The following is a 23,068-nucleotide window of genomic DNA, read 5'->3' on the forward strand; positions in this document are numbered from 1 at the left end:
GGCCAAGAAGATAAGCGGAAAAGAGAGGGCTGTGAAGGCGGCAGGGTTTCATCAGGGGCCAAGAGGTGGTCATAGATGGGGAGAGGAGAGAAGGAACTCCTGATGAGAGAGGGACATTTCTACCATTGATGGAGCCCCCAAACCCCATGCATGTCAGGGGCAGCAGAGGGACGCACTGCCAAGGGTCGAGAATGGGCATATATGGGGGTGGGGGCAGTGGCAGGGGCCAGCCCTAGCAGCTGAGCTGAAGGCTAGACTGTGCACACACAGCACCCCCTTGAGGTGGCCAGTGGAGCACGAGGGTGCCGCAGCCTCCAGTGCCGGCACGAAGACCCTGTCGTGCCCAGGTTGTGGCAAGGACCAGTCTCAGAGGGGCTTCATTGTGGGGAGGGGTTGGAAGGAGGGCAGATGGCTTCCCAGGGATCACGCCTCGAGCCAGAATGCCCCTCACCACCCCCTGCCCTCCTGCTCTCTGAGCCTCCCAGGATGTACTTGGGGTGGGTGAGGCCCTCCAGTCCCTCCAGACCAGAGCCCAGGGCAGTTCAGAGGTGGCCATGGTGGCAGAGGGGAGCCTTGGGGAAGGAAGGGAAGCAGGAGGGGCTGGGGGATGGGAGCGTGGGTGGCGGGTGGGGCCGGGTAATTGCGTGTTTGCCAGTTCTCCCGTCTCTGCACACGAGGGAGCGTGTGCCGGTGGGTGTAGCTTCGCCTCAAGGAGTATGTGTCTGTTGGCAGAGGTGTCAGTGTGTCTGTGTCAGGGGTCTGGGTTCTCCTGGCCCTCGCCCACCCCTTCCACCTCCTTTGTGTTTTGGGGAGCGCAGCTCTGCGCACACCCAGCTGTGCTCCGTGCTGATGCGGCAGATGTGGTGGGGCCCCAGCTGTGCCTGCTTCCCAGAGAGGGGGAGGGGGCTGCAATCTGCTCCCTGGATAATGGCTGCTAAGTGCCAGGGGGAGGGGATGGAGATGGAGGTGAGACTGGGCCCCCTGGCAGCCTGGCCAAGGGGACAGGAGGGAGATGAGGGCTCTGCCCCCACCCCACCCCGTCCTGGCTAGCCTCCCCCCAGTCTGTGTTCTTGGCTCAGCCTCTTCCCCTCGGCTGGCTCCTGAAGCCCATCCAAATTTCTCTCCACACTCAGTCCCTGTCCCCGGCTCTCCTCCCCTGTCGCCCCATCCAGCTTGGTGCCAGGGACCCACCCCCCTCCCCGGCCCCCAACTTGCTCCCCCTCGCTGATTTTACAGAATAATCTTTTTATGGAAACTGAAAAGAGCACTAATGGCAGGAGCGCACCCCTCCCCCGCATCCCTCCCCCGCTCATCCCCCCCTTCCCACCCCAGTTCCCTCTTGTTTCTCCCTTCCCAGTCCCTCCCGGGGCCGGCGCCCTCCCACCCCTACCCGGCCAGCCAAGATTAGGCATAGGGTCCCAGCAGTGGCGGACAAGGGGGCTCCCTGCACCCTGTCTAGGGACAGGGTGCTCCATCTTGGTCTCTCAGAGATGGACAGGACTGTAGGCCCCTCCCAGCATGGAAGTGGGCTGAGGAGGAGTGGGGTGCATGTCCTTCTTGGACTTCCCCCCAATAACGGTGACTATTTCAACCTGGGGGGCGTGTTACAAAGACCTCAGCTTCACTAGCTGCGCCCCGCTTCAAACACTGACCCTTTCCCCTTCCAGTGCCTCTCCCTGCCATGTCCCCACCCTCACTGGGTCTAGGAGGGGGATCCCGGGGGCCAGGGCCTGACACAGACTTATTGGATTTCACGGTGTTTTGCTGAGAAAATAATTAAATTATCATATTTATGATGGAACTGCCATGGCCTCTGCCAACCACTCGGAACAGAAGGGTCAGGACTGGGGGGAGGAGAGGAAGGGGCCTACACCCTGGTCCCATGGCCCACCCTCTCCCAGCCTCTTCCTTGGGGTGATGACCCCAACCCAGAGTGGGGACCTGCAGCCCCCTCCCTCTCCTACTCGGGAGAGATAATGAAGGTCTGGGCAGGAGGCCAGGCCAGGCGGAACCGAGGAACTAGGGGCAGGTTATAGGTCAGGACTGCTAAACCCCACACTAGGTGGGTCATTCCCCACATGCTGGCACACAGCCCATGGGACCTGAGGGGCCTGGGAGGTCACATCTAGCCCAACCCCCAAGTCACCCTCAGTCCAGCTCCTGCGAAAGTGCAGCTTCCTAAATGCTGGGCTCTGTCCCAGAGCCTGGTGCTGATAACAAGGCCCCAGCACCCTGCCGCCTGCCACCCTGCCTGCTGCCAGGACCCCCTCCTTTCTCCCACCCACGCCCTGCACCCCCCATTCTCTTCGGGTAATTAGATTCCTCTCAATTAGCGGATTACGATCATTACCAGCTCATCTGGCAACACAGCTCCGCACCCACAGCTGGGGAAGGGGGGCACCAAGAGGGGAACATGGGGGTCATGAGCAAACGTGAGAGGTGGCTGGGAGAGGAGAGCTGAGAGCTCCTAAAGGGCAGGGCCAGGGAGACAGGAGGTGGCAAGGGTCCTCCCACAACAGGGTGCCTGCCTCCCACTGTGCTTCCGAAGAGAATGGCACCAGCTCAGGCCCACCCAGCCTGCCAGGGAAGTAGAAGACAGAGACAGGAGGCCTTGGGCGGAGGCGAAACCCCCAACCCGCCAAAAGCCAAGCTGGGAGCAGATGGAGCCGGCAAAGCGGAAAACCGGCCAGGGCTGGGCTCGGCGGGAACTGAGCAGAGCGGGCTGTGGGGATCAGCCTCTGGGCCCCCGTTCCTGTGCCCACTGCTTAACTGAAATTCTTCACCCTTCCCTTTGGAATCCTTGCACACAGGGGCCTGAGCCAGGCCAGGCGAGGAGGAACAGGGAGCCGGGCAGGCCAGGGAGCCTTGAGGGCCTTCCTCCCCAGCAGCGTACGAGGCTGAGGCAGTGGGAGGGGGAGATTTACCAGGGCTCCAGATTCATTATTCATGAGCCCGCAGCAACGACTCCAATTTAAATGCTAATGTGGGGGGGCCTGACTCAGCTGCCCTGCTTCCGCCCCCACCCCCAGCCCAGGCATAGGCAGAGTCCGTGCTGGCTCCAAGGTTCATGGGGTTTATTAGGGAGTCGGGAGGGAGGGAGCCCAGGAGTCCCCAGGCCACCCACATTGCTCCCCAGCATGTGACCATCCTGCCTGGTTTTCTCTGGTCCTTTCTGGACAGAGGCTGGCCAAGCAGGCAGCGGCCTCCAGGGGAGTGGGTAGAGCTGAGGGCTTCTGGCAGCCCCACTCAGAGGATGATCTGGTTGGTGAAGCTTCGGCTCAGCTCCTTGTGCGGCAGAACAATTGAGTTGAGGATGAGCACCTCGGCAGGGATCCGGACTCGGCAACCTGCAGTGTGGACAAGGGCACCAGGGGGAGGTCATGGGAGGGTGGACGGGCAGGGAGCTGGGGGCACTGCCAGCAGGGAGGGATCCCTCCTGCCCATCTGTGTCCCTGGCCTCGTGCCCCCGGTGACTCACACAGGGCCTGGCACACAGCAGGCCCTTGGTAACTGTTTGTAAAAAGAAGAAACACACATGCACACAGAGGAACGAATGCTCCCCGGGGCCACTGGCCATCAACTGTGGGGTTCCCCCAGCCCTGGTCCCCAGGAAGCCATACCCAGGATGGTGATGGCAGGGAGCAGCTTCCCGTCCTTGAAGAGGCTCTCACTGTCCATTCGGGCTCGGGGATCATTGGGGTTGGGGTCATTGGGGGTACCCTCCACGCGGGCCCAGCGTCCCACAGTGCTTCCCCAGCCCACAATGCTATGCAGAACACACGTGTGCTCCTGTCAAAGATGACGGTAAAAGGTCAGGGGAAGGCGGGGAGGCAGCAGGAACAGGAGGGTGTGAGGTGGGGCCAGATGCCTCCACCCTTCTCTGTTCTCAGGGAATACTCAGGCCCTCCCGGCAGCCTCTTGGGGTACCGCATGCTGCGGTGTGCAGTGGTGCCTACCTGTAACGTGGCTCCATGGAGGACAATGCTCTCCCTGAGCCGCACGCCCTCACCCACAGTCACCCCCTTCCCGATGGAGACGTTGGGGCCCAGCTGTGGAGAGGAGCATATGCTGTAAGCCCTGGGGGGACTTGCAGGATCCCCAAATCCAACTGCCTTATAGAACAGATAAGGCAGAAGCGACCTGCTCGAGGCCACATAATAGGCTGTGACAAAGTAAAGAAACCGGCACCCAGAATTCCAGCAGCGTGGGCACCCTCCTCCATCCATCCGACCCCCACCTCTGCCCTGAGGCTGGACCCCATGCTCACCACAGCTGAGGGGGCCACCTTGGCCGTCGGGTGGATATACACATTCCCTAGAAGCAGAAGAGAGGCCCTGGGGGCAAATACCCCAAACCTTATTTGGATCAGGGAGGGGCAGGGATTGAGGCTTCAACTCTGGACTCAAGGTCAGGAATCCTGGTTCAGAAGGTAGAGGGACTGGGTGGAGGCCGAAGGTTAGGAATTGGGGCAGGATGGGTACCTCGGATCCGTGGGCCCCCTGGGGTGTGCTTGGCCAGCCGTTCTGGGTGAGTGGTCTGGTATCGGCTCAGGTAGAGGCGGGAGGCGTAGAGGGCTGAACTGGGGGCCACAAGGTGGGCGGGGACTCGGGTCAGCAGGGCTTGGGCCCCACACCCCAAAGTCTCAATTCCCAGGGGACCCAACCTTCCATACCCTGCAGACTTGATCTGGCTCCAGATGCCATCGGTGAGATGGACATAGATCTGGCCCTGCCCAGCCAGGGCTGAAAACACATCCTGCTCTAGGCGGATGGTACCTGCCCCGGGCCACAAGCCTGGTGAGTCCTCCCTGGCAGAGAGGAAGAAGGGTGACATCAGTCCCCTAGCTGAGCCCCGACTATGGGGCTAACACAGTCTCCCAGGGACAGCTGTGGGAGGGATTCCCACCACCTCTCTAAGCCCCTCTCCAGGTCTGGTCCAGTCCTCTTCAAAGGGATGCCTACACCCCAGGAACCTCTCCCACCCAGTCCCAGCGTGGGTGGGTGCTATCACAAGGGAGCCCCAGGCAGAGACCTGCTTCCCATCCCTGCCCCATTTCCAGAAGGAGTTCCCCCCATGTTCACATTCCCCTCCCCACTCAACCCTTTACCCCCTCCAAGCTACCCGCCCCCTCATTGGATGGAATGAAACACAGACAGACTCACCCCAGAGCAAGGCAGCTGGTGAGGGCAGAGACAGTCACAGAAAGAGAGGGAGAGAGAGATGGTAGAGATGCCAGCTCAGCAGAGACAGAGACAGAGAGGCCAGGAGAGATGGAGAGGGAAGCAGAGACACGGGTGGAAGTGAGAAATGGCTATGAGCGGAGGAGGCCTGAGATGGGTGATGTGGGGGTAAGGCACGGACCCCTAGAAGGGAACAGCTTCTAGGCCTAGGAGGGCAGACCCATGGGACTGTAGAAGCAGAGCTCTGGGTGCTATGTTCCTAGGGGAGCCTCAGCCTGAGAATGTGCATGTCTGCCTGTGTGTGCACGTGCACATGTCTGCACCCGAGCGTGTGTGCACCCAACTGTGTGCTACCGTCTGTTCTGAAAGACGTCTCTGGGACACTCAGGGCTTGGGAGAAATGGACCAGAAGGGGAGTAGGCAGGCAGTGACAGAGGAGGAACTGGGATGGATAAGGAAGAGGGACAGAATGAGGTTACAAGGGGAGGGACTCCGGAGGCTCTGCTGAGATGGGAAGTGGAGAGAAGGGAGCTGGGAGAAGGAAGGTGAGCAAATTGAGATGGAGCCTGCAGAGACTGGTGTGTGCTGGGGTCCGTGACTGGGGGTACTTGGGGTCACAGGGCTATGGGGCCTGCCTCACAATTGCCCATCCTGCTGATTACGCTGGAAGACATCCCGAAGAGGCTTCAGGGCTTCAGGAGAAAAGAGGTAGATGCCGCAGTTGATGATGTCGCTGATAAACGTGCTGGGTTTCTCCACATAGTGCAAGACCTGAGAACAGGGCGGGCTGGGTTCAGTAGAAGAAGAGACCACCGCCACAGTCCCCAATGCCCTCTGATTTCCAGGCCCTTCCTGCCTCTCCCCACTGCTGCCCAGGTGGCCTTGCTAAAATGCAGTGCGCATCCGCATCCTGCTGCTGCCTGGCTTTAAACCCTGAGATGACTGCCCTTCTTCACCTGATTCACCTTCAGATAAGTCCAGACTCTGTGACTTTCCCTGCCTGATCCTCCTCACCGCCTACCTCTCAGACACAATTCCTCCTGACTGCACGCCTGTGCCTGCAATGCCCTTTGTCACGTCTCCATCTGGAAAGCCCACCTTTCCAAGCCCAGCTGACACTGTCACTCCCTCTGTGCGTCCTCTCTTGCTGGCCTCAAAGAGTTAGCTACTCATGCCTGGGCACTCCCGGGCTCTGGCCATGCCCCACCCATAGCATTCTGCAAAGGGTGGCTTTTGATGCTGTTCTTCCTATTAGACTGCCAGTGCCCAAGAGGCAGGAACTTCGCCCTTTTGAGTCTGTTTCTCTCGCACATACCTGATGCTGAGCACAAAACTATATATGTGCATGTATGTGCATGTGTGTGTGTTTATATGTATGTTTTATATTAAAGCATGAATAAATAAAAGGCATATATGAGGCCGGGTGTGGTGGCTCATGCCTATAATTCTAGCAATTTGGGCGGCTGAAGTGGGTGGATCCCTTGAGCTCAAGAGGTGGAGACCAGCCTGGGCAATATGGAGAAACCCTGTCTCTACAAAAAAAATACAAAAATTAGGCCAGGTGCAGTGGCTCACCCCTATAATCCCAGCTCTTTGGGAGGTCGAGGCAGGCAGATCACCTGAGGTCAGGGGTTCAAGACCAGCCTGGCCAACATGGTGAAACCCCGTCTCTACTAAAAATACAAAAATTAGCCTGGCGTGGTGGTACACGCCTGTAATCCCAGCTACTCAGGAGGCTGAGGCAGGAGAATTGCTTGAACCCAGGCTGCAGAGAGCCAAGATCATATCACTGCATTCCAGCCTGGGCAACAGAGTGAGACTCCATTTCAAACAAAAAAAATTAGCCGGGCGTGGTGGCACACACCTGTAGTACCAGCTACTTGGTGAGGGGGGGAGGGGCTGAAGTGGGAGGATGGCTTGAACCTGGGAGGATGCAGTCAGCCAAGATCACACCCCTGCACTCCAGCCTGGGTGACAAAGTGAGATCCTGTCTCAAAATAAATAAATCAATAAAGGTGGGGGGGATTCTGTGAAAGTCAAGGGGCTTAGGAGAAGGGAGTTTCGCAAGCAAGGACAGAGCCCTGCTGCTTGCCTATCATGCTCCTGCCTCCAGTACGTTACTGCCTGCCTCCAGGCCTTTGCACCTGCCTTTCCCTCTGCCTGCAGTACCCTCCTGTCTCCTCTGTCATCTAGACAAGTCTGACTCTGCTCAGACCGTGCTTCCTCCAGGAAGCCCTCCCCACTCCCACCACGGCAGGGTTGGGTTGGGGCCCCCTTGGTGTTCCCATCATGCACTGTGCATACATTTATTAAAGTACCACCCCCAGGGAAATTAACCATTCCCCTCTCCTCCTGGTCAGTCTTTCTTAAAGGGATATAAATAAGATGATTAATTGGGAGTGTCTCACCTGTCTGACAAGACCAGGGCCCACCCCATACCATGCCAGCATTCTCTAGAGGCCCGAGGTGGGGGGGGATGATGACACAGAGTAGGCACCCACCCAGCCCCCTTTCTGCTCTCACCTCATGCGTCTGTGGATTCTCAACCATGCAGCCGTAGTTGAGAGATTGCGTCCTGTTAGCCTGAAAGACAGACACACCCGAGACAGTGACCCGCCTGCTCCAGGGCAGCCAGGTTTGTTTTTCTTCCTTTCCCTCCCCTACAGCACCTGGCATGCAGCTCTGCCACTGACAGGCTTTCAGCAAGGGTGGAAACTGACAGCTGCCCTCCCCCTCCCTACTTCTGAACAGCCAGAGGGCTCGGGGTCTCCACTAACACCTCCAAGCCTGCCAGAGCAGCACATCTCCCCCCGGCGCCAGCTCCCACACCAAATCCCAGGGCGCCCCGGCCTCCCCAACACCCTGCATTCCAGGAAGCTCTTAAAATTACCTCCTCTACACCCTCCAGCCCTCCTGGCCCCCTCACCGTTGTGCCAAGGAGTAAGAAAGGGTGACGCTGGTGTCGGTGGGCTTCCAACATAGCACTCAAGGGGAAGTCGGAGCAGACATCAGCATTGAGCACGAAGAATGCCTCGGGGCCCCCAGCCAGGATCTGGTCTCGAAAATGGTAGAGACCACCCCCTGTGCCTAGGGGGGCAAATTCCTGCAGGTACCTGTCCCCAGGGACCCCAGAGTCAGCTCAGTGGATCTGATGAGACAGATATCGTGAACCAGGGCACCTGACCGCCCCTGCTCCCAGGAGTACTCCTGCCCAAGGTCCACAGAGAAACTCCATATATTCAGGAATTCAGAGATGTCCAAATAATCCTTCTAGTAGGTGAAGATGAACTCCAGCAAATGCTGATTCAACCCATTCCCAAGAACTCAGAGGCCCAGGGCATTCCCAACCCACCATATATGAATGTGTGCACAAACACCTGACCGGAAGGTGAAACTCCTGCTGGGCGGCTTCGAGGAACTGGGTGAGGGGCTCATCAGGTTGGTAGAAGCCAATGAGCAGAATCTCCTGCATCCCAGGGACCTGAGGACAAGGGAAGAGGCTGGGAGGAAAAATACCTAATAGGAGGGGATGTTGGGGAAATCCTTGGTGCTGGCCCAAAGTCTAGAAACCAGTTTCTGTCTCAGCTGCAGGGCCCCAGGGCACTTGACACTCTGGGCTGTTTTCTCCTCTTGACAATGAGGAAGTTGGAGAAAGTCAAAGGCCTGATATTTTCTTGTTTTGTTTTGTTTTTATGAGAAATGGTCTTGCTCTGTTGCCCAGGCTGGAGTGCAGTGGCGTGATTTTTGGCTCACTGCAGCCTCTATCTCCTGGGCTCAAGCAATCCTCCCACCTGAGCCTCCTGAATATAGAGGACTACAGCCATGCCATTACCTGCCTCAGCCTCTAGAGCAGCTAGGACTACAACCAGGCCACCACATCTAGCTAATTTTTAAACTTTTTGTAGAGAAGGGGTGTCTCGATGTTGCCAAGGCTGGGCTAGAACTCCCAGCCTCAAGCGATCCTCCTGGATTGGCCTCAAAAAATGCTGGGATTACAGGCATGAGCTACCATGGCAGGCCTAAACTTTCAATCAATTATTATAACCCCCACCAACCTGAACTGGGACTCACTCTAAGAAAGACTTTGCCTACCAAGCTGCATTAATCCATTTTCCCCCCTGTACTATCCATCAGCCTAAGCTTGAGATAAGCATGAGGTAAGGGTACCATTTATCAAGGGTCGGTGTTGTGCCAGGCATTTTACAAATGTCATTTTTAAGCTTCACCACCCAACAAAGTAGTTCTAATCACCCCCATTTTACACATAAGGAAACTGAGTGTCAGAGAGGGTGTGATATTTGTTCAGGCCTCACAGCAGGCAGCGACTGAATTCAAACCAAAACCTGGCCTGTCTCAATACTAAAAGCAATAAAGAAATGAGTAGCACGGTGATCAAGGATATGAATGTGTGTTTGGTTAACATTGGTCTCCATGTCACCATGGCTTTACATTGTCTCCAAGATCCCTGTCTGATCTCACATTCCCTACTTTAAAAATAGGAGTGAAATCTGAGCAGGAAGAGGCCAGATGAGAAACTAGATTGGGGAAGACAGCAGGGCAGCTGTACTGCATAACTTGAGGGGGCGCCATTCACATTGTCATCTGTGAATGACGGTCCTTGGAGTTTTGCCTGGTTGGAAAAGGGGGAAATACAGCGTGAAGACCAGCAGGAAGTGAAGTGAGAGAGGGGACCCTAGAGGTTACCTGGGCACAGGCCTCAATATGGTGTTGGATCATAGGGACCCCTGCCACAGGAAACAGTGGTTTGGGCACCTCAAACGACAAAGGTCTGAAGCGAGTTCCTGGGAGAGGAGAGGGGAGGACATTTCAGAGCCTCCTGCCTTCTTCTGCCCCCATCCCACCTACCACTCCAGCCTAACCTCCTCCCTCCATTCCCCTGGCACCTCACCCTTTTGAGGGCCTCCAATCAGGATCACCGCTTTGAGCATGATGGTGACTGCTACCTAAACTTCAAATCCAACAGAGAAATCAAGCTCGGATCTCATACCCCAACAACCAAGCCCCAAAACCCAAATAGCAACACTTAGCCCTCTCCCAAGATATAAACCCAAAGCTCGATATAGTCTCTGCCTGGACCCAACACCTCACAAATCCCACACATCTCAAATCCCGGCAGAGAAATCAAGCTCAGATCTCACACCCCAACCAAACCCCAAACCCCAAATAGCAGCACTTAGCCCTCCCCCAAGATGTAAACCCAAAGCTCAATATAGTCCCTGCCTGGACAGAACCTCACAAATCCCACACATCTCAAATCCCAACCCAGATTCCAGTCGGCCTTCAAACCTCACAGTGATTCCTCCCAAATTCTGAAATTCAAACCCCACAAGTTGATCTCTAAAAGACTTCCCTCTGACCATGAACAAATTCTGCAAATTCAGAAACCTTGCAGAGACCCCCCTTCTCAGACCCCAAACCTCAAAATACTGGAACCTCAAACCCACTGATTCCGAGTGTTGCGTCTTCATTCTACATATTAAGCCCTGAATCCCAATAATGAACCCTGAATATTGAACAGCAAACCCCGAGTGAGCCTCAGATATTTAACTTCAATCCTGAACATAACCCCCAAGTAATGAACACTGATCTGAATTTGATGAACCCCTAATTCCAGCAAAAATCCTCTATATGCTGAACATGAATCCTAAAACTAACCTCTATATGTTGAACCCCAAATCAAAAGACAGGTTCCCTTGGCATCCCAAACACTGAAACTACAGACCCCGCCCCAGTCCTAATACGGACGACTGGTCTAAATCTCTGGATTCAGAGGACTGATTGATTGCTGACCCTCACAACCCCACAAGTGACTCTGTACAATGAACCCTGGCCTCTCATTGCCAAGGATTGTGGGACCAACACAGGCTCGGGCGCACCGAGGGCCAGCCAGGACCTCGGAGCCCGCCCTCCGTCTCGAGGCCGTCACCTGCCCCTTACCCCTTCCGCCACTGCTCCACCAGCTCACTTTACCACTAGCTCCCTTTACTCCAGCTCTGCCGCCCGCTACTGCCAGCTCCTTCCGCGCACGTGTCTTCTCGCAACTCGCGATAACTCATTCGCAGGGTCTGTCGGGAATTGTAGTCTGAACCTTTTCCCGCTTCCTAACTTCATGGGCGAGGAGAGCAGTGCTGAAGCCTGGGGGCGTGGCCAAGGGATCGAAGGTGGGTTAAACGAGGGAAAGGGTGGGGCCTGAGAAGGAGACACTGGAACCGAAGACTGGAACCCGAGCTGTCGAGGAATGGGTCCCGGGCCTGCAGCCGAAGTGAGGAACTGGGACCCAGAGGAAAGCGGGACCGAGGACCGAAGAGGGTGTGGCCAGCCCTGGAAGGGGCAGGGCCAAGGGCAAACAGCCTCGAGGGGCTGGGGCTGGAGGCGCTCAAAAGAGGTGAAGGCGGAGTCCCGGCCGCCGCCGCTGGTCCCGCTGGAAAGTGAGGGCGCCTTGGACGGCTAGGCAATCCTATCAGGTTGACTGTGTGAAATGCGCACGCCGCTAGGCGCTCTCCAGACTTCCCTATGACTCCAACAGTCTGTGACCTCGGCGTGGGGGTCTGAAATACGTGTGGGCGCGGGTGCGGGGGAGAGGAGATGGCGACGCGGAAGGGCAGAACAGACGCGGAGGGTCAGAGAGCAGCTTTATTAAGCAAGCTGGAACCCACCCCTGGGCTCGGCGCCAGGGCGGAAGGTCTAGGGGGTGCCGTTCAGGCCACGTCCACGCGAGCGAAGCTCTGGTCCATGCCCAGGCTGTTCTCCACGTACACCTCGTACTTGCCGCTGTCCTGAGGCGTGGCCCGGCGAATGGTCAGCGTCGTGGTGGTGCTGCCGATCTCGAAGAACACCCTGCAGAAGGGCGGAGGGGGGGTGGGGAGGAGGGCGGAGCCGCGGTCAGTACCCAGCGCACTGGGCCGGGCTCCTTACCCAGCTCCGTTCCTCGCCGCCCAGTCCCCGCCCCTGTCACTCCCGCCGGATTTCTGGGCTCAGTCCCACCCAGATCCCAGCCCCAGGCCCTGCCCGTGCCGCAGGTCCCGGCCCTCGCCTGTCGTCCTCCTCGATATCTTCCCCGTCCTTGGTCCAGCCCACGTCGGGCGCGGGTTCTCCCAGGATCTCCGCAGTCAGCGTCACGGTGGTGCCTTTGCGCGCCTTAGTGTTGTCGGGTCCCTTCTGAATCTTCGCCGGGACTAGAGGAAGGGAAGGGGAGCGAGACCCCGTGAAGGACCCGGAGATGAGGCACGACAAGGGCATCACCTCCCCAGTTGATACCCGGCACTAAATACAGACGCATTTAAACTCGAAGTGTGACGCTGAGCGAATCATTAGCCTCTCTGGTTTCATCTCCTCGGCTGTTAAAGGGACTTATCCCTACCTCTCCTACTTCTCCGGGTCGAATAGAGGATCAAGAGCGTTAAAGCGAGCGAAAGCCCCTAAATGTTCACACATCTTGCTGTGCCTCAGACACCGCTCCTGGTAGTGGAAATTGCCCAGAGTTGGGAGCCAGAAGACCCGGGTCTAACCCTGGCTCTGCTCCTGGCTTGCTGTGTGACCTTGGGGCCCTGGAGCCGCGTGATGGAAGCCCACGGCAGACTGCTCTGCTCGGGTGGGGCTGGATCCCGAGGTAGGGAAGGACGCACTTGGCTGGAGCAGCGATGAGCCCCAGGCTGTGCCCGGGGCTGGGCTGGTGGGGACCCTATAGCTAGGCCCAGGGGTAAACACGGGCAGCTGGACCGGAATGCGGGCTCTGGCTGAGTGGAGCTGGTCTGCGCCCTGGCGCTGCGCCCGGGGCGCTCGTACCTTCCACGAGGATGCGCGCCGAGTCGGAGCACTGGCCGAAGGGGTTGGTGACATTGATGCTGTACTGGCCCAGGTCTGCCAGCTCGCCGTCGCGCACCACCAGTGCCACCACGTCAGGGTCCTCGAACACGTAGCGGTATTTGGGCCCGTCACGCAGCTCCTTGCCGTCCTTACTCCAGCGGATGAACGGGTCCGGGAAAGCCGAAATTCGGCAAGTGAGCTTGGCCGCGCTGCCCTCGATCAGCACCACGTCCTTCAGCGGCTCCAGCACCCGCGGCGGCCCCTTCTCGCGCAGCTCCTTCCGGGACCTACCCGCGGGCCGAGTCAGGGCCCAGAGCTCTCAGGACAGGCCCGACCATAGCCCTTTCCTCGAGCGCACCATCTCCTGTCTGCCCCCTGGGCCCGCCAGACCCCTAAACGTGGGGCTTGAAGGAAAGAGGACTGCTCCTGAACTACTGCCCTGATAGGATGATCCATTCCTGCCGGCCACTCCTCCACACCTCAGTAACGACCCTCCCCTAAGACCAGTCATTTCAGAGGTTCCAGACATCGCTCAGGGCTCCCCCAAACCCCATTCAATAATGTGCTCTCTGCAGCTCCCTTCCTCCGCAGGGCTCTAGGCTCCCTCTCACCTGTGGCCCCGGTAAGAGGCCTGGATGCGAATGGCCGCACTCTGGACCTGTGGGTCATTGATGTCCAGGGTACATCCAGGAGGTGGGGCAGAAGCCACTGGCTTTTTGGCAGGAGCTGCTTTAGACATCTGGGAGTGGGCAACAAATGTGGGAGTCCAGACTGAGACAGAGACTCCCACCTTCAGCCCTTTTCCTCCCTGGTCAGAACGTTCAGTGGGGTGGGGGAATGGGAGTGTCTTCAGCTTCTCTAAGGATCGGACTCACCGTGGAGGGATCGACCTAGGACTTGAGTCGACTGGCTGGGTTGCAGGCAGCACAGAGCCCTTCTGGATGGCACAGTAGGGGTGCAGGCAGGTGCTCAGTTCTGGGCTCGGTTTTATACATCGCTCCCCTCCTTGCCTTGTTTGTCGTGGTTGCCCCAAGCCCCCTGGGACCCCATCCCCCACTCTCTGACCCAAGCAGGCTCTTTATTTAGCCTGCAGATGCCTGGGATGCTGGCTCAGCCGCTGGGCTAGGCCCCGTGGGGGGAAACCGGAGCGGCTCTGGGGTGCGCCTCGCGTCAGCACCTGGACAGCTGGACAGCTGGATGCCACCCTGTCCCCTCCCAGGGCAGGGGGTATCCATTGGACTCCCAGGAGGACCAGATTCAGCCCCTAGCTGACGAGACATCCAGCTTCCTGGGGCAGCTTTTCACTCAGGTTGGGCTCTGGACAGTCAGACAACATGCCCTGTTAAGGTGTTTGAGCGTTTGGTGGTGGTGGGGTGTCCCTGAATAAAACCAGAGTGGCATCGGGCTTCAGGGCCCCTACAGCTAATGGCAACAGGGCCACGTGGCTGTCAAGACCAACCCAGAAGCCCCTTACCCCTTCCTACCCCCCAACCCCAGGAGTCCAGGGTTGTCACTTCCACACTGTGCCCCCTGGTGGTAAAATGAGATAAACCGGGAGAGACGGAAAAGATTAGAATAGTAACCCCTCCAAGCCATCCCCACCTCCAGTCACTCTCCTTGGTGTCACATGGGAGGGGCTGTTTAGACTGCACTGTCCTTGGAGATTGGTACCACTACTGGCCCCCAACCCTAGGTTTGCCCAAGTCCTTTTTGGGGACATAAATTGGTGCATGGGAACATCAAACCACATGGGGTGAAGGGGTTCAGTTAACCCCTCTGGGGCTTGCCTGGAGGCCAGTCTGCCCAGGCTGGGCACTGGGTGCAAGCATGACTTCCATTCATTGGAACTACCTGCCCTAGTGTGGGGGCACTGTCACCTTTTGATCAGAGCAATTTTGACATAGCTCTGCTGACATAAATTACCTTTGCTCCTCTGGGTTTGGAACAAGCAGTTCTCATGCCATTTCCAGTGGAGATGGGAAGGGAGTTCAAGATCAGATGAGAAGAATTTTACCATTTATCAAGATATGAGTTCAGGCACCTCATTTTTATACAAAACACTTGCAGTGTGTAGGGGATTGGAGATTCTCACAGGCAAACTGTATATCTTCATCGCTAAAATGACAGGTTGGCAAGGCATCTTTCTGGTCCCTTCCAGCTGGCTTTAACATCCTGTTATTTTATGACGATGGAGCTTGCCTCTGCCCTGTTGCCCTGGGAAGTTAGAGAGGCTGGGCTGGGCAGAGCAAAAGGATTGTCTGAGCTGGAGCCAAGGGACCCTCAACCTCCCTCCGCAGCACAGCAGTGTCAACTCTCTCTGCCCTGGTCACAGGCTTTGTTCCTTTTACTTTGCCAAGAACAGAGTTTTCAAGGTGGAATGGGGGCAACATTTCCTCTGGAGACAGGGAGACCTGGGCCCTCCGCCATCCCTCATCCCCAACCTCAGGGCAGGGCAGCTCACTCCTAGGTCCCAGTGACCATTCTGTGGCACTGCAGGGAGTAGCTAGAGTCGAGTGCTTTAGCACCTAGCAGACCTCCTAACTTACCATGCAGACAAGAAGGTCCAGGCTGGTGTGTCCCTCAGCCCTAGGAAAAGGCTGGACACACTGGACACAGCACACCAGAGCATTCCCAGCTGGTGCTCTCCATGTGTTCTGACCTGTGCTGTGACATGGAGGGGGTGAGGGGCGTGGGCCTGCCTTTTTTTTTTTTTTTTTTTTTTTTTTTTTGAGATGGAGTATTGCTCTGTTGCCCAGGCTGGAGTGCAGTGGTGCAATCCTGGCTCATTACAACCTCCACCTCCCAGGTTCAAGCGCTTCTCATCCCTCAGCCTCCCAAATAGCTGGGATTACAGGTGTGTATCATCATGCCTGGCTAACTTTCGTATTGTTAGTAGAGACAGGGTTTCATCATGTTGGCCAGGCTGGTCTTGAACTCCTGACCTCAGGTGATCTGCCTGCCTCGACCTCCCAAAGTGCTGGGATTATAGGGGTGAGCCACTGTGCCTGGCCCTGTCCTGGTTTCTTCTGCAGCTCCTCACACCACCTACTCTCACCAACTATTGGGATGAAACCCACTCTGCTCCAGGGGTCAGGACCAGAGCTCCTGCCTGTCTTCTGGGCAGAGTGAATGAGGCTCAGCCAGGACTGGGGTGAGAGCTGGCCTATTTCAGAGCCCAGCATCCCCACACTGTGATGAGGGAATACCTGACAAGAGGTGGGGACTACCGGAACCTGATTTCGGGGGTTCAGTGGATCTGCCAGCATTCCAGAAACTGCAGGGGGAGAAGCAGACCACAGTCTCCCCTCCTTCCAGGAATAAGGAGAGGTGAAGAGCCAGGAGGATGGAGGGGCGGGGTTGGGAGGACCCAAAGTGCTAGCTGGTATATTCCTGAATGTGTGTGTTGGGGAATGCCCAGAGAGGGCTCAATGCCCCGGAACTCACCCTTCCCCAGCCATCCTCCCTTCCAGCCATCCCTCTCCATAGACACAGGTTCTGCTGCTTGCCATTTTTATTTCCTTGTGACAGACAGACAGACAGACAGCTGGATGGCTGGGAGTGATGGTCAGGACAACATGGGCGGTAGGGATCAGATGGAAGGGGAAACTTCGTAAGTCAATAAATAAATAAATATGAATGGGAAGAAGGCCAAAGGCCATGGAGGGACGGTGGGGGCCAGCAGAGTGCACCCGGGGCTGTATCCACTGGACAGGAGGAGAGCAAGCGTGAGTGACCGCTGGCCTCCAGCTCTCCACGTTTCTCCTCTGAGGGATGCCGGCAGCTGGCCCCCTCCTACCTCCACCTGAGTCCTCTCTTCTCCCTCCACCGCCTCGCTGCCCTCTCTCGAGTCCTGGCCCTGGGCCCCTGCCACGGCCTCTGTGTACTGCGCCCACTTTGCCACACTGACTCGCAGCCTACTGCCCTGACACCCTGGGCTCCTTCCTCTTCCTCCTCTCCAGCCATGCCCCTTGCCTTGGTTCTCCCTGAGATGCACTGACCCCCAACCCAGAACCTTCCTAGAGCCTCCCCCTTCCTGTCCCTTGACTCCTTTTCCTGTCCACTTCCCATTCCCCTCTTGTCCCTCCGCCTGTTTCCACCCTGCCCAGCCTGGCCAGCGGGTCTTCCACTCTGGCTCTGGCCTGGGGTGGCATCAGGCCAAGGCCCTGGGGTCGCTGTCCTTGCAGGTCTATGAGGTAAGAGCCCGGCCAGATGTTGCTGCTGGTGGTATCCGAAGCCCCAGGTCCGCCTGGCTCAGTGTGGGCCCTGGAATGTCCCGTGGCATTGGTGGGAACCCCAGTCAAAGCCTGAGGCCTGGCTGTGGTCCATGCCTCTAGGGGCCGCCGGGGTAGGAGCGCAGCAGCACCTTGTGGCGGGTGGCGGCCTCAGCCCGGCGCCGCCGCTGCTCACCCAGGAACTCCTTGAGCCGGTTGGTGGTGAAGGTGAGCGTCTGGCGGCGCAGCTTCATCAGGTAGGCGTCCTGCAACCACGGATGGGCCAGGCAGTCCTGCAGGGAGGGCCGGCTCCTGCCAGGCGGAGCCAAGGATCATGAGCCTGGAAGGATGGCTCTGGGAGCTGCCGAGGCTCTGTCCTCCTCCAAACCCATGTCCCAGTCCTGGATCCACCCCTACATGTGTGATCTTGGGCAGCTCAAGAGCTCAGTTCCCGAATCTCTGGAATGCGGACAGTGGTTCTGCCTCGCATGGGGTTGCCTTGGGCTTTAAATGGTAGGTAGCATGACTATTTAGTGGAAGCAGCAGACTTGTTCCTAGGAGCATGGGAGGAGCTGGGGGATCTCTAGCACAGACCAGGCCAGGGGCAGGTAACTCGGGGAGATGGCTGGTGTGGGGCTCACTCACCAGGGATGTACTGAGAGGACCTTTCGCAAGAAGAGGGTGGCGCTCTGGGATGTATTGGGGTACAGCTGGAAGGCATCAAAGCGGCCCCCCATAATCCGAGCCTCCATTTCCTGGGGTTCTGGCTCATAGAATGGGGAGCGTCCACTGAGCCTGTTGGGCAAGATAGCTTGATTGACACATGCAGACTGAAGGCCAACACCCAGACCCGGAAGGACATTAGTGTCAGGTGCACAGGGCTCAGGGCCCTGCTACTCTGCACCTGAGTGAGTGTGCGTGGTGTGGATGTGTATAGGGGAGGTGAGGCACCAGGGAGAGAGTGTTGGCAGAAGGTGAGTCTGGAAGCTCACTGTGTAGGCAGAGTGGGCTGAGGTGGGGTGGGGAACACTCACATAATGTAGGTGAGCACACCCGCTCCCCAGATGTCCGTGGCAGAGCCGATGGGTTCTCCCTTCACCATCTCCGGAGCTGACAGGAGACAGAGGCCAAGCTGACCCAGCTTCCTGGTGGCAGGGAAGTGGGGGCAGGGGAGGTCCCTGGGTGTTTGAGCAGCAGGACAATGCCCACGTCACCAGACCATGGGAATGACCAGAGTGGCAGGCCCTGAAGGCCAGTAGGCAGAACAGAGGTAGTGGCATACCCCAAGAGACATGTGGGACACTGAGGAATTAGCCCAGGCACTAAATGGTGGGGGTCCTACCATTTAAATTCCAGAGGGGCTGAGAAACAGGGTGACAAGCTCCCTTGGATCAGCTCCAAAGTAGGGCTCCCATTCACAATGAGTGTGGCTGATACCAAGATTAAGAGCCTTTGAGGCTGGGTACGGTGGCTTACGCCTGTGACCCCAGCACTTTGGGAGGCTGAGGCGGGCAGATCGCCTCAGGTTGGGAGTTCAAAACAAGCCTGGCCAGCATGGTGAAACCCTGTCTCTATTAAAAATACAAAAATTAGCCGGGCGTGGTGGCAGGTGCCTGAAATCCCAGATACTCAGGAAGCCGAGGCAGGAGAATCCCTTGAACCTGGGAGGCAGAGGTTGCAATGAGCCAAGATCAAGCCATTGCACCCCAGCATGGGCAACAGAGAGAGACTCCGTCTCAAAAAACAAAACAAAACAAAACAAAACAAAAAAACCCCTTCAAATTCAGCCTAGCTGGCTCTAATTCCAGACTTGCCCCTTCTAGCTATGGGACCCTGGGCAATTTGCTAAACCTGCCTGGCTCTCCATTGCCTCATCTGTAGAGTGGCTTGTAGTCCCACACTAAGAAAGAGAGATAATGAACCTCAAGCATTTAGCAGGTTGCTCAATGGTAGCCGATTTTCCTTATTTAAATAAAATAATAGATTCTCCTGTCTTTTCAGCTTTAGTGAATCCTGCCTCTAGCATTTATAATTGTCTGACTGGATAAACCCTTAACTTCAGTACACCTCAGTTTCCTCATCTGTAAAAGGGAGCTAATATTATGCCAAACTCCAAACTGATCTTATTGTAAAGATCAGTTGGAAGAAAAAGCCACATACTTCATTCATTGCCTGCATACAGTAATCACTCAATAAATGGCACATATGTGGGTGAAGTGGGGTGAGCCCTGGCTGCTGTCCCTTTGGCAGTGCCCTGTCCCCACCCTGGCTGGCAGCTAGTCCCCTCACCCATGAACTCCAGAGTGCCCGTGCGGTGGCCAAGAGGCCGAAGGGCCTGGGGGTTATAGGGCTGGGCACTGCCGAAGTCCACGATCTTGAGGGCGTTGTCAGGGGCCAGCAGCAGGTTGTCTGGCTTGATGTCCAGGTGGAGCACATGGCGGCTGTGGAGGTAGTCCAGGCCTTGTAGCAGCTGCACCACATAAGTGGCCACATCATCCTCGGAATACCGGAACCTGGGAGGGCAGGGGTGAAGCCGATGATACCCAGCCCAGCCTCCCCTCCCTCTCCCTCGCTACTCCCCCAGAATGCCCAGCTACCTGTCACTGAGCCCACAGAGGAGCTCCCGGTTGCCGCAGCTCTCAGCAATGAGCACAAGGTACCGAGGGGTGATGTAAGCCTCGTGCAGGGACATGATCCGCTCGTGGTGCAGGGTCCGCAGCACCTCGTACTCCTGTAGGACCCGCCGCTTGCCCTCGGCAGCATAGGGCACGATCTTGGCCACGAACGTTCGCCCCGTGGCATTCTCCCGGCATGCTCGCACAACACCAAAGCGGCCCCTGTGTTGGGGAGGGGAGGGACACCACAGGCTCAGAGGAGAGGAGGGGGACACTTCCATAGTGAGGACTAATGCAGGGACCCCCTAGGGGCAAGAATATAGTGGTTCCAGGGTTGGGCTCCAGAGTTCAACCCTAGAAAACCAGGGTTCGAGTCCCAGCTTCACCATTCACTGGCTCTGTGCCTTAGGTAAATCCCATAGCTTCTCTAACCTGTTTTGCCACCTGAAATGGGTGATGCTAATAGCACAGTGTCCCTCAGAGTTGTGAAGAATCAATGCGACCATATGGCTAAAGCACTCGGTACAGTGTCTGACACATTTGAATTCAATTGTTCTAAGGATCTAAACTTCAGCACCTCCCCCCACCCCAGCCAGGACAGTCTGATCTCTTCGAAGCCATGTGCTCCAGACCTTTGACCCACACTCCTCTCTGTCCTCTCCCCTTCCCCAGCTCTGCTTGCCTGGCTTTCTCTTCCAGGAAGGTGTAGGGTTTCTGAGGGGGGCCCTGGCGAAGCGTAGTGACCTCTGGCCTGGGAGAGCTATGGGGACTGCTCCCAGTGGAGCTGACCACCTCCTTGGCTGGGCTGAGGCTCCGCACAGTCACCTTGGTAGTCTCAGGAGGGGGCTCGGGGGCTGGGGGCTCTGGGGCTGGCGGTGCAGACACGAAGGAAGTCACCATATACACAGGAGTGGAGGAAGACACTGGTTTAACCCCTTGAGGAGTGGAGGCTGGGGTTGGGGTCCCAGTGTCAAGGACAAAAGACTTGGGCTCACTTGGGGTGACCTGGGCACTGGGTAAGGGGGGCTCTGCTTGCCGGGCAGCCTGCAGGCCCCTGTGTCTTCGTGGGGGAGTTTGGGGTGGTGGACCCACAGCCTTGAGTGAGGACAAGGCCTGGCTGGGGGATGTGGGGGGAGATGAGGGGCTGACAGTGACTGACGGGGGCATGGGGGCAGCAGGAGCTGGGGGCGGGGCCAGTGAGGTAGGAGAGTCAGGAGGCGGGGCCCTGGCTGGCGCTGAGGTGACAGGGGCCTCTTGGTGGGCAGCAGATGGCACAGCTGAAGAATCTAAGAGACAAAGAAAATCATCACCATAGTGCCTTGGGGCAAAGCCATCGTGCTCCACAAGAACCCTAGGCTCAGGGCCCCCTTCCTCCCCCAAGCCCACACCATCGCACTGACCTTGATTACCCCTGACAAAGACCTTCTCAGAAGGGTTGCTGAAGGGCCCCTGCCCAGCGCGGTTGGCACAGGCCACACGGAACCTCACAGTCACACCAACTGGCAGGTGGGTCACGTTGTAGTAACAGTCGGGGATGCCTGAGCTCACAGGGTGCCACACAGACTCCCCTATAGGCAGTATGGGGGAGGGGCTGAGGCCACAGAAGCGGTGGCCCCCGGTGCCAGTGCTATCTGTAGAGCCTGGGAAGCCACTGGCCTTCCCGGACTCCTCTCCCTTCCCTCTGCCACTGCCTCCATCCTCCCGCTGCCCCATCCTCACCATCCACTCGCCGCTCCAGTGTGTACGTGCAAGGTGCCCTGCTGTCTCCCGGCTTCCACAGCACCAGCGCCGTGTCCTGGTAGGTCTGGGGCACCTCCGGAGGAGCTAGCTTTCCTGGGATTCCTGGCAAGAGAAAGAAGAGTCCCAGTGAGCCTCTATGCCCTAGCCAAGAGCCCTTTGGCCCTGCCCCTCCATCCCCATCACTTCCCCCCTTGGGCCCTGCCCCAGGCTCACGGGCCACAGCCACGGTACAGGAGCTGGTGATGCTGCCCAGGACGTTGCTGGCCGAGCACTCATAGAGCCCGGCATGCCGCTTGCCCGCTCGGGGGATGCTGAGCAGCTGCCGCCCGTCTTTGCAGGACACAATGATCACTGACGGCTCTGACCGCAAGGACTGCTTGTCTGGAGACAGGGAGGAGCAGGAGGAGCTGCTGAGTGAGCTAGCAAATGTCCAGGGCCCTTCAGTTGCTCCCCACTCCAGCATCCCCCCAAACATGCCCAGCCCCGAACCCCGGCCTGGCCCCTCCCATCCCCTGGGTTCAGGGCCGCTTGCTGGTCTCCCTTTCTGTGGGGGGCACAGTTTCCTTACCTTTCATCCAGGAGATGTGTGGGGCAGGGCAGGCTGCTGGCAGGCAAAGCAGGGTGGCTGCCTCTCCCTCCAGCAGCACCTGGTCCTTGAGTTTGATGTGGAAGACTGGGGGGAAGTCTGGAGGAAAAGCAGAGACAGCCATCTTTCTTTGGGGACCCTGGACTTACTGCCGGGGGAGGGATGGAGAAGGCTTGCAAACAGCCAGCAGGAAGAAGCGTGAAACATTATCTCTTCCCAGGGAGATGTGGAAAGTAGCACCCGACGCCATGCCTTCGAGAATTTTCTTTGGGGCTAGCATCACTTTCGCCAGGCCCTCACTGTGTGCAGAACTGCCTTTTCCTTGCACTATTGACGATGCTACTTATATCATGGGTTTGTAAATCACTTGGGGCAGGGCCTGGCACTAAGTGGTCTATAAGGATTTGTTAAATGAAATAAAAGCAAAGGAAATACTGAAAAACTATAATGGTTAAGATCGTGTGAGACCCACCCTTTCTGGGGCACCGTAGGACAGTGAGAAGAGAATTGAGAGGAGGTAGTGATCTGAGCTGAGAAGGGACCGAGTGAGGAATGTTCTATCAGAGTGTGCAGTCTCAAAAGAGCTGCGGTCTAGGAAAACTGTGGGCAGATCCTGGAAGCATGTCAGCCTCCTGGCCCCTCTTCCCACCTGCTGTAGGTATTCTCTATACTCCTTCAGGTCAACTGAGTGGTTAGAGCTTTTGAAGGGGCAAAAGACAGTAACTGCATGACCTTGGGCTAGTTATTTACCCTCTCAGAAGCTCCATTTCTAATCCATAAATTGAGGAAAATAATACCACGCCCACAGGATTCTTGCTGTGACAATTACCAGGCATGTAAAGTGTCTGGCATAGAGTAACTGATCATAAATACTAGCTTTTCTTGTTGTTACCATTATCTTAGCAATAT

The 23,068-nt window shown here is 57.2% G+C and overlaps 3 protein-coding genes across 15 annotated transcripts in view; all 3 read right to left on the reverse strand.

Annotated features, from left to right (window-relative positions):
• Positions 1 to 3,053: 3,053 nt before the first annotated feature.
• GMPPA (GDP-mannose pyrophosphorylase A) lies at positions 3,054 to 11,246 on the reverse strand. 5 transcript variants are annotated; one of them, XM_039469588.2, is made up of 13 exons: positions 11,139 to 11,246; positions 10,090 to 10,149; positions 9,885 to 9,982; positions 8,558 to 8,661; positions 8,107 to 8,293; positions 7,704 to 7,763; positions 5,821 to 5,951; positions 4,673 to 4,807; positions 4,482 to 4,579; positions 4,268 to 4,314; positions 3,957 to 4,049; positions 3,621 to 3,789; positions 3,054 to 3,347 (listed from the first exon to the last, which is right to left on the reverse strand). In XM_039469588.2, the coding sequence occupies exons 2-13, from the start codon at positions 10,127 to 10,129 to the stop codon at positions 3,247 to 3,249; spliced, it is 1,263 nt and encodes a 420-aa protein (XP_039325522.1). In that variant the 5' UTR covers positions 10,130 to 10,149; positions 11,139 to 11,246; the 3' UTR covers positions 3,054 to 3,246. The 5 variants fall into 5 exon arrangements, with proteins under 5 accessions (XP_039325522.1, XP_010334566.1, XP_074255079.1 ...); XM_010336264.2 differs by lacking the exon at positions 4,673 to 4,807; XM_074398978.1 differs by lacking the exons at positions 9,885 to 9,982; positions 10,090 to 10,149.
• A 434-nt stretch (positions 11,247 to 11,680) lies between these two features.
• Positions 11,681 to 14,017, reverse strand: SPEGNB (SPEG neighbor). Its single transcript, XM_074398989.1, has 4 exons — positions 13,619 to 14,017; positions 12,987 to 13,294; positions 12,235 to 12,376; positions 11,681 to 12,038 (listed from the first exon to the last, which is right to left on the reverse strand). The coding sequence occupies exons 1-4, from the start codon at positions 13,744 to 13,746 to the stop codon at positions 11,900 to 11,902; spliced, it is 717 nt and encodes a 238-aa protein (XP_074255090.1). The 5' UTR covers positions 13,747 to 14,017; the 3' UTR covers positions 11,681 to 11,899.
• Positions 14,018 to 16,500: 2,483 nt separating this feature from the next.
• SPEG (striated muscle enriched protein kinase) overlaps positions 16,501 to 23,068 on the reverse strand; it is a 60,518-nt gene continuing 53,950 nt past the window's right edge. For 7 of the 9 annotated variants that reach the window (XM_074398981.1, XM_010336265.3, XM_074398982.1 and 4 more), the window contains 10 exons: positions 22,142 to 22,258; positions 21,787 to 21,954; positions 21,553 to 21,675; positions 21,234 to 21,401; positions 20,516 to 21,119; positions 19,816 to 20,055; positions 19,508 to 19,731; positions 18,253 to 18,328; positions 17,864 to 18,013; positions 16,678 to 17,530 (listed from right to left, as the gene is read on the reverse strand). In XM_074398981.1, the coding sequence (XP_074255082.1) occupies positions 17,338 to 17,530; positions 17,864 to 18,013; positions 18,253 to 18,328; positions 19,508 to 19,731; positions 19,816 to 20,055; positions 20,516 to 21,119; positions 21,234 to 21,401; positions 21,553 to 21,675; positions 21,787 to 21,954; positions 22,142 to 22,258 (2,063 nt within the window). In that variant the 3' untranslated portion in view covers positions 16,678 to 17,337. Of the gene's footprint in view, positions 17,531 to 17,863; positions 18,014 to 18,252; positions 18,364 to 19,507; positions 19,732 to 19,815; positions 20,056 to 20,515; positions 21,120 to 21,233; positions 21,402 to 21,552; positions 21,676 to 21,786; positions 21,955 to 22,141; positions 22,259 to 23,068 lie in introns of those variants that run through there. The other 2 variants (XM_003925489.4, XR_012517610.1) reach the window with 2 other exon arrangements.

Source organism: Saimiri boliviensis, chromosome 5 (genome assembly GCF_048565385.1).
Source record: "Saimiri boliviensis isolate mSaiBol1 chromosome 5, mSaiBol1.pri, whole genome shotgun sequence".
NCBI classification, from domain to species: domain Eukaryota; kingdom Metazoa; phylum Chordata; class Mammalia; order Primates; family Cebidae; genus Saimiri; species Saimiri boliviensis.

Coding starts and splice junctions, on each gene's coding strand:
- GMPPA (XM_039469588.2), bottom strand. CDS start 10,129: ATGCTCAAAGCGGTGATCCTGATTGGAGGCCCTCAAAAGG. Junction 8,294..8,557: donor GAGTTTCACCTTCCGGTCAG/GTGTTTGTGCAC, acceptor CCCTGGGGACAG/GTACCTGCAGGAATTTGCCC. Junction 3,790..3,956: donor TCCATGGAGCCACGTTACAG/GTAGGCACCACT, acceptor CATCTTTGACAG/GAGCACACGTGTGTTCTGCA.
- SPEGNB (XM_074398989.1), bottom strand. CDS start 13,746: ATGTCTAAAGCAGCTCCTGCCAAAAAGCCAGTGGCTTCTGCCCCACCT. Junction 13,295..13,618: donor GCCTCTTACCGGGGCCACAG/GTGAGAGGGAGC, acceptor GCCCGCGGGTAG/GTCCCGGAAGGAGCTGCGCG. Junction 12,377..12,986: donor GGCGCGCATCCTCGTGGAAG/GTACGAGCGCCC, acceptor CCCTTCCTCTAG/TCCCGGCGAAGATTCAGAAG.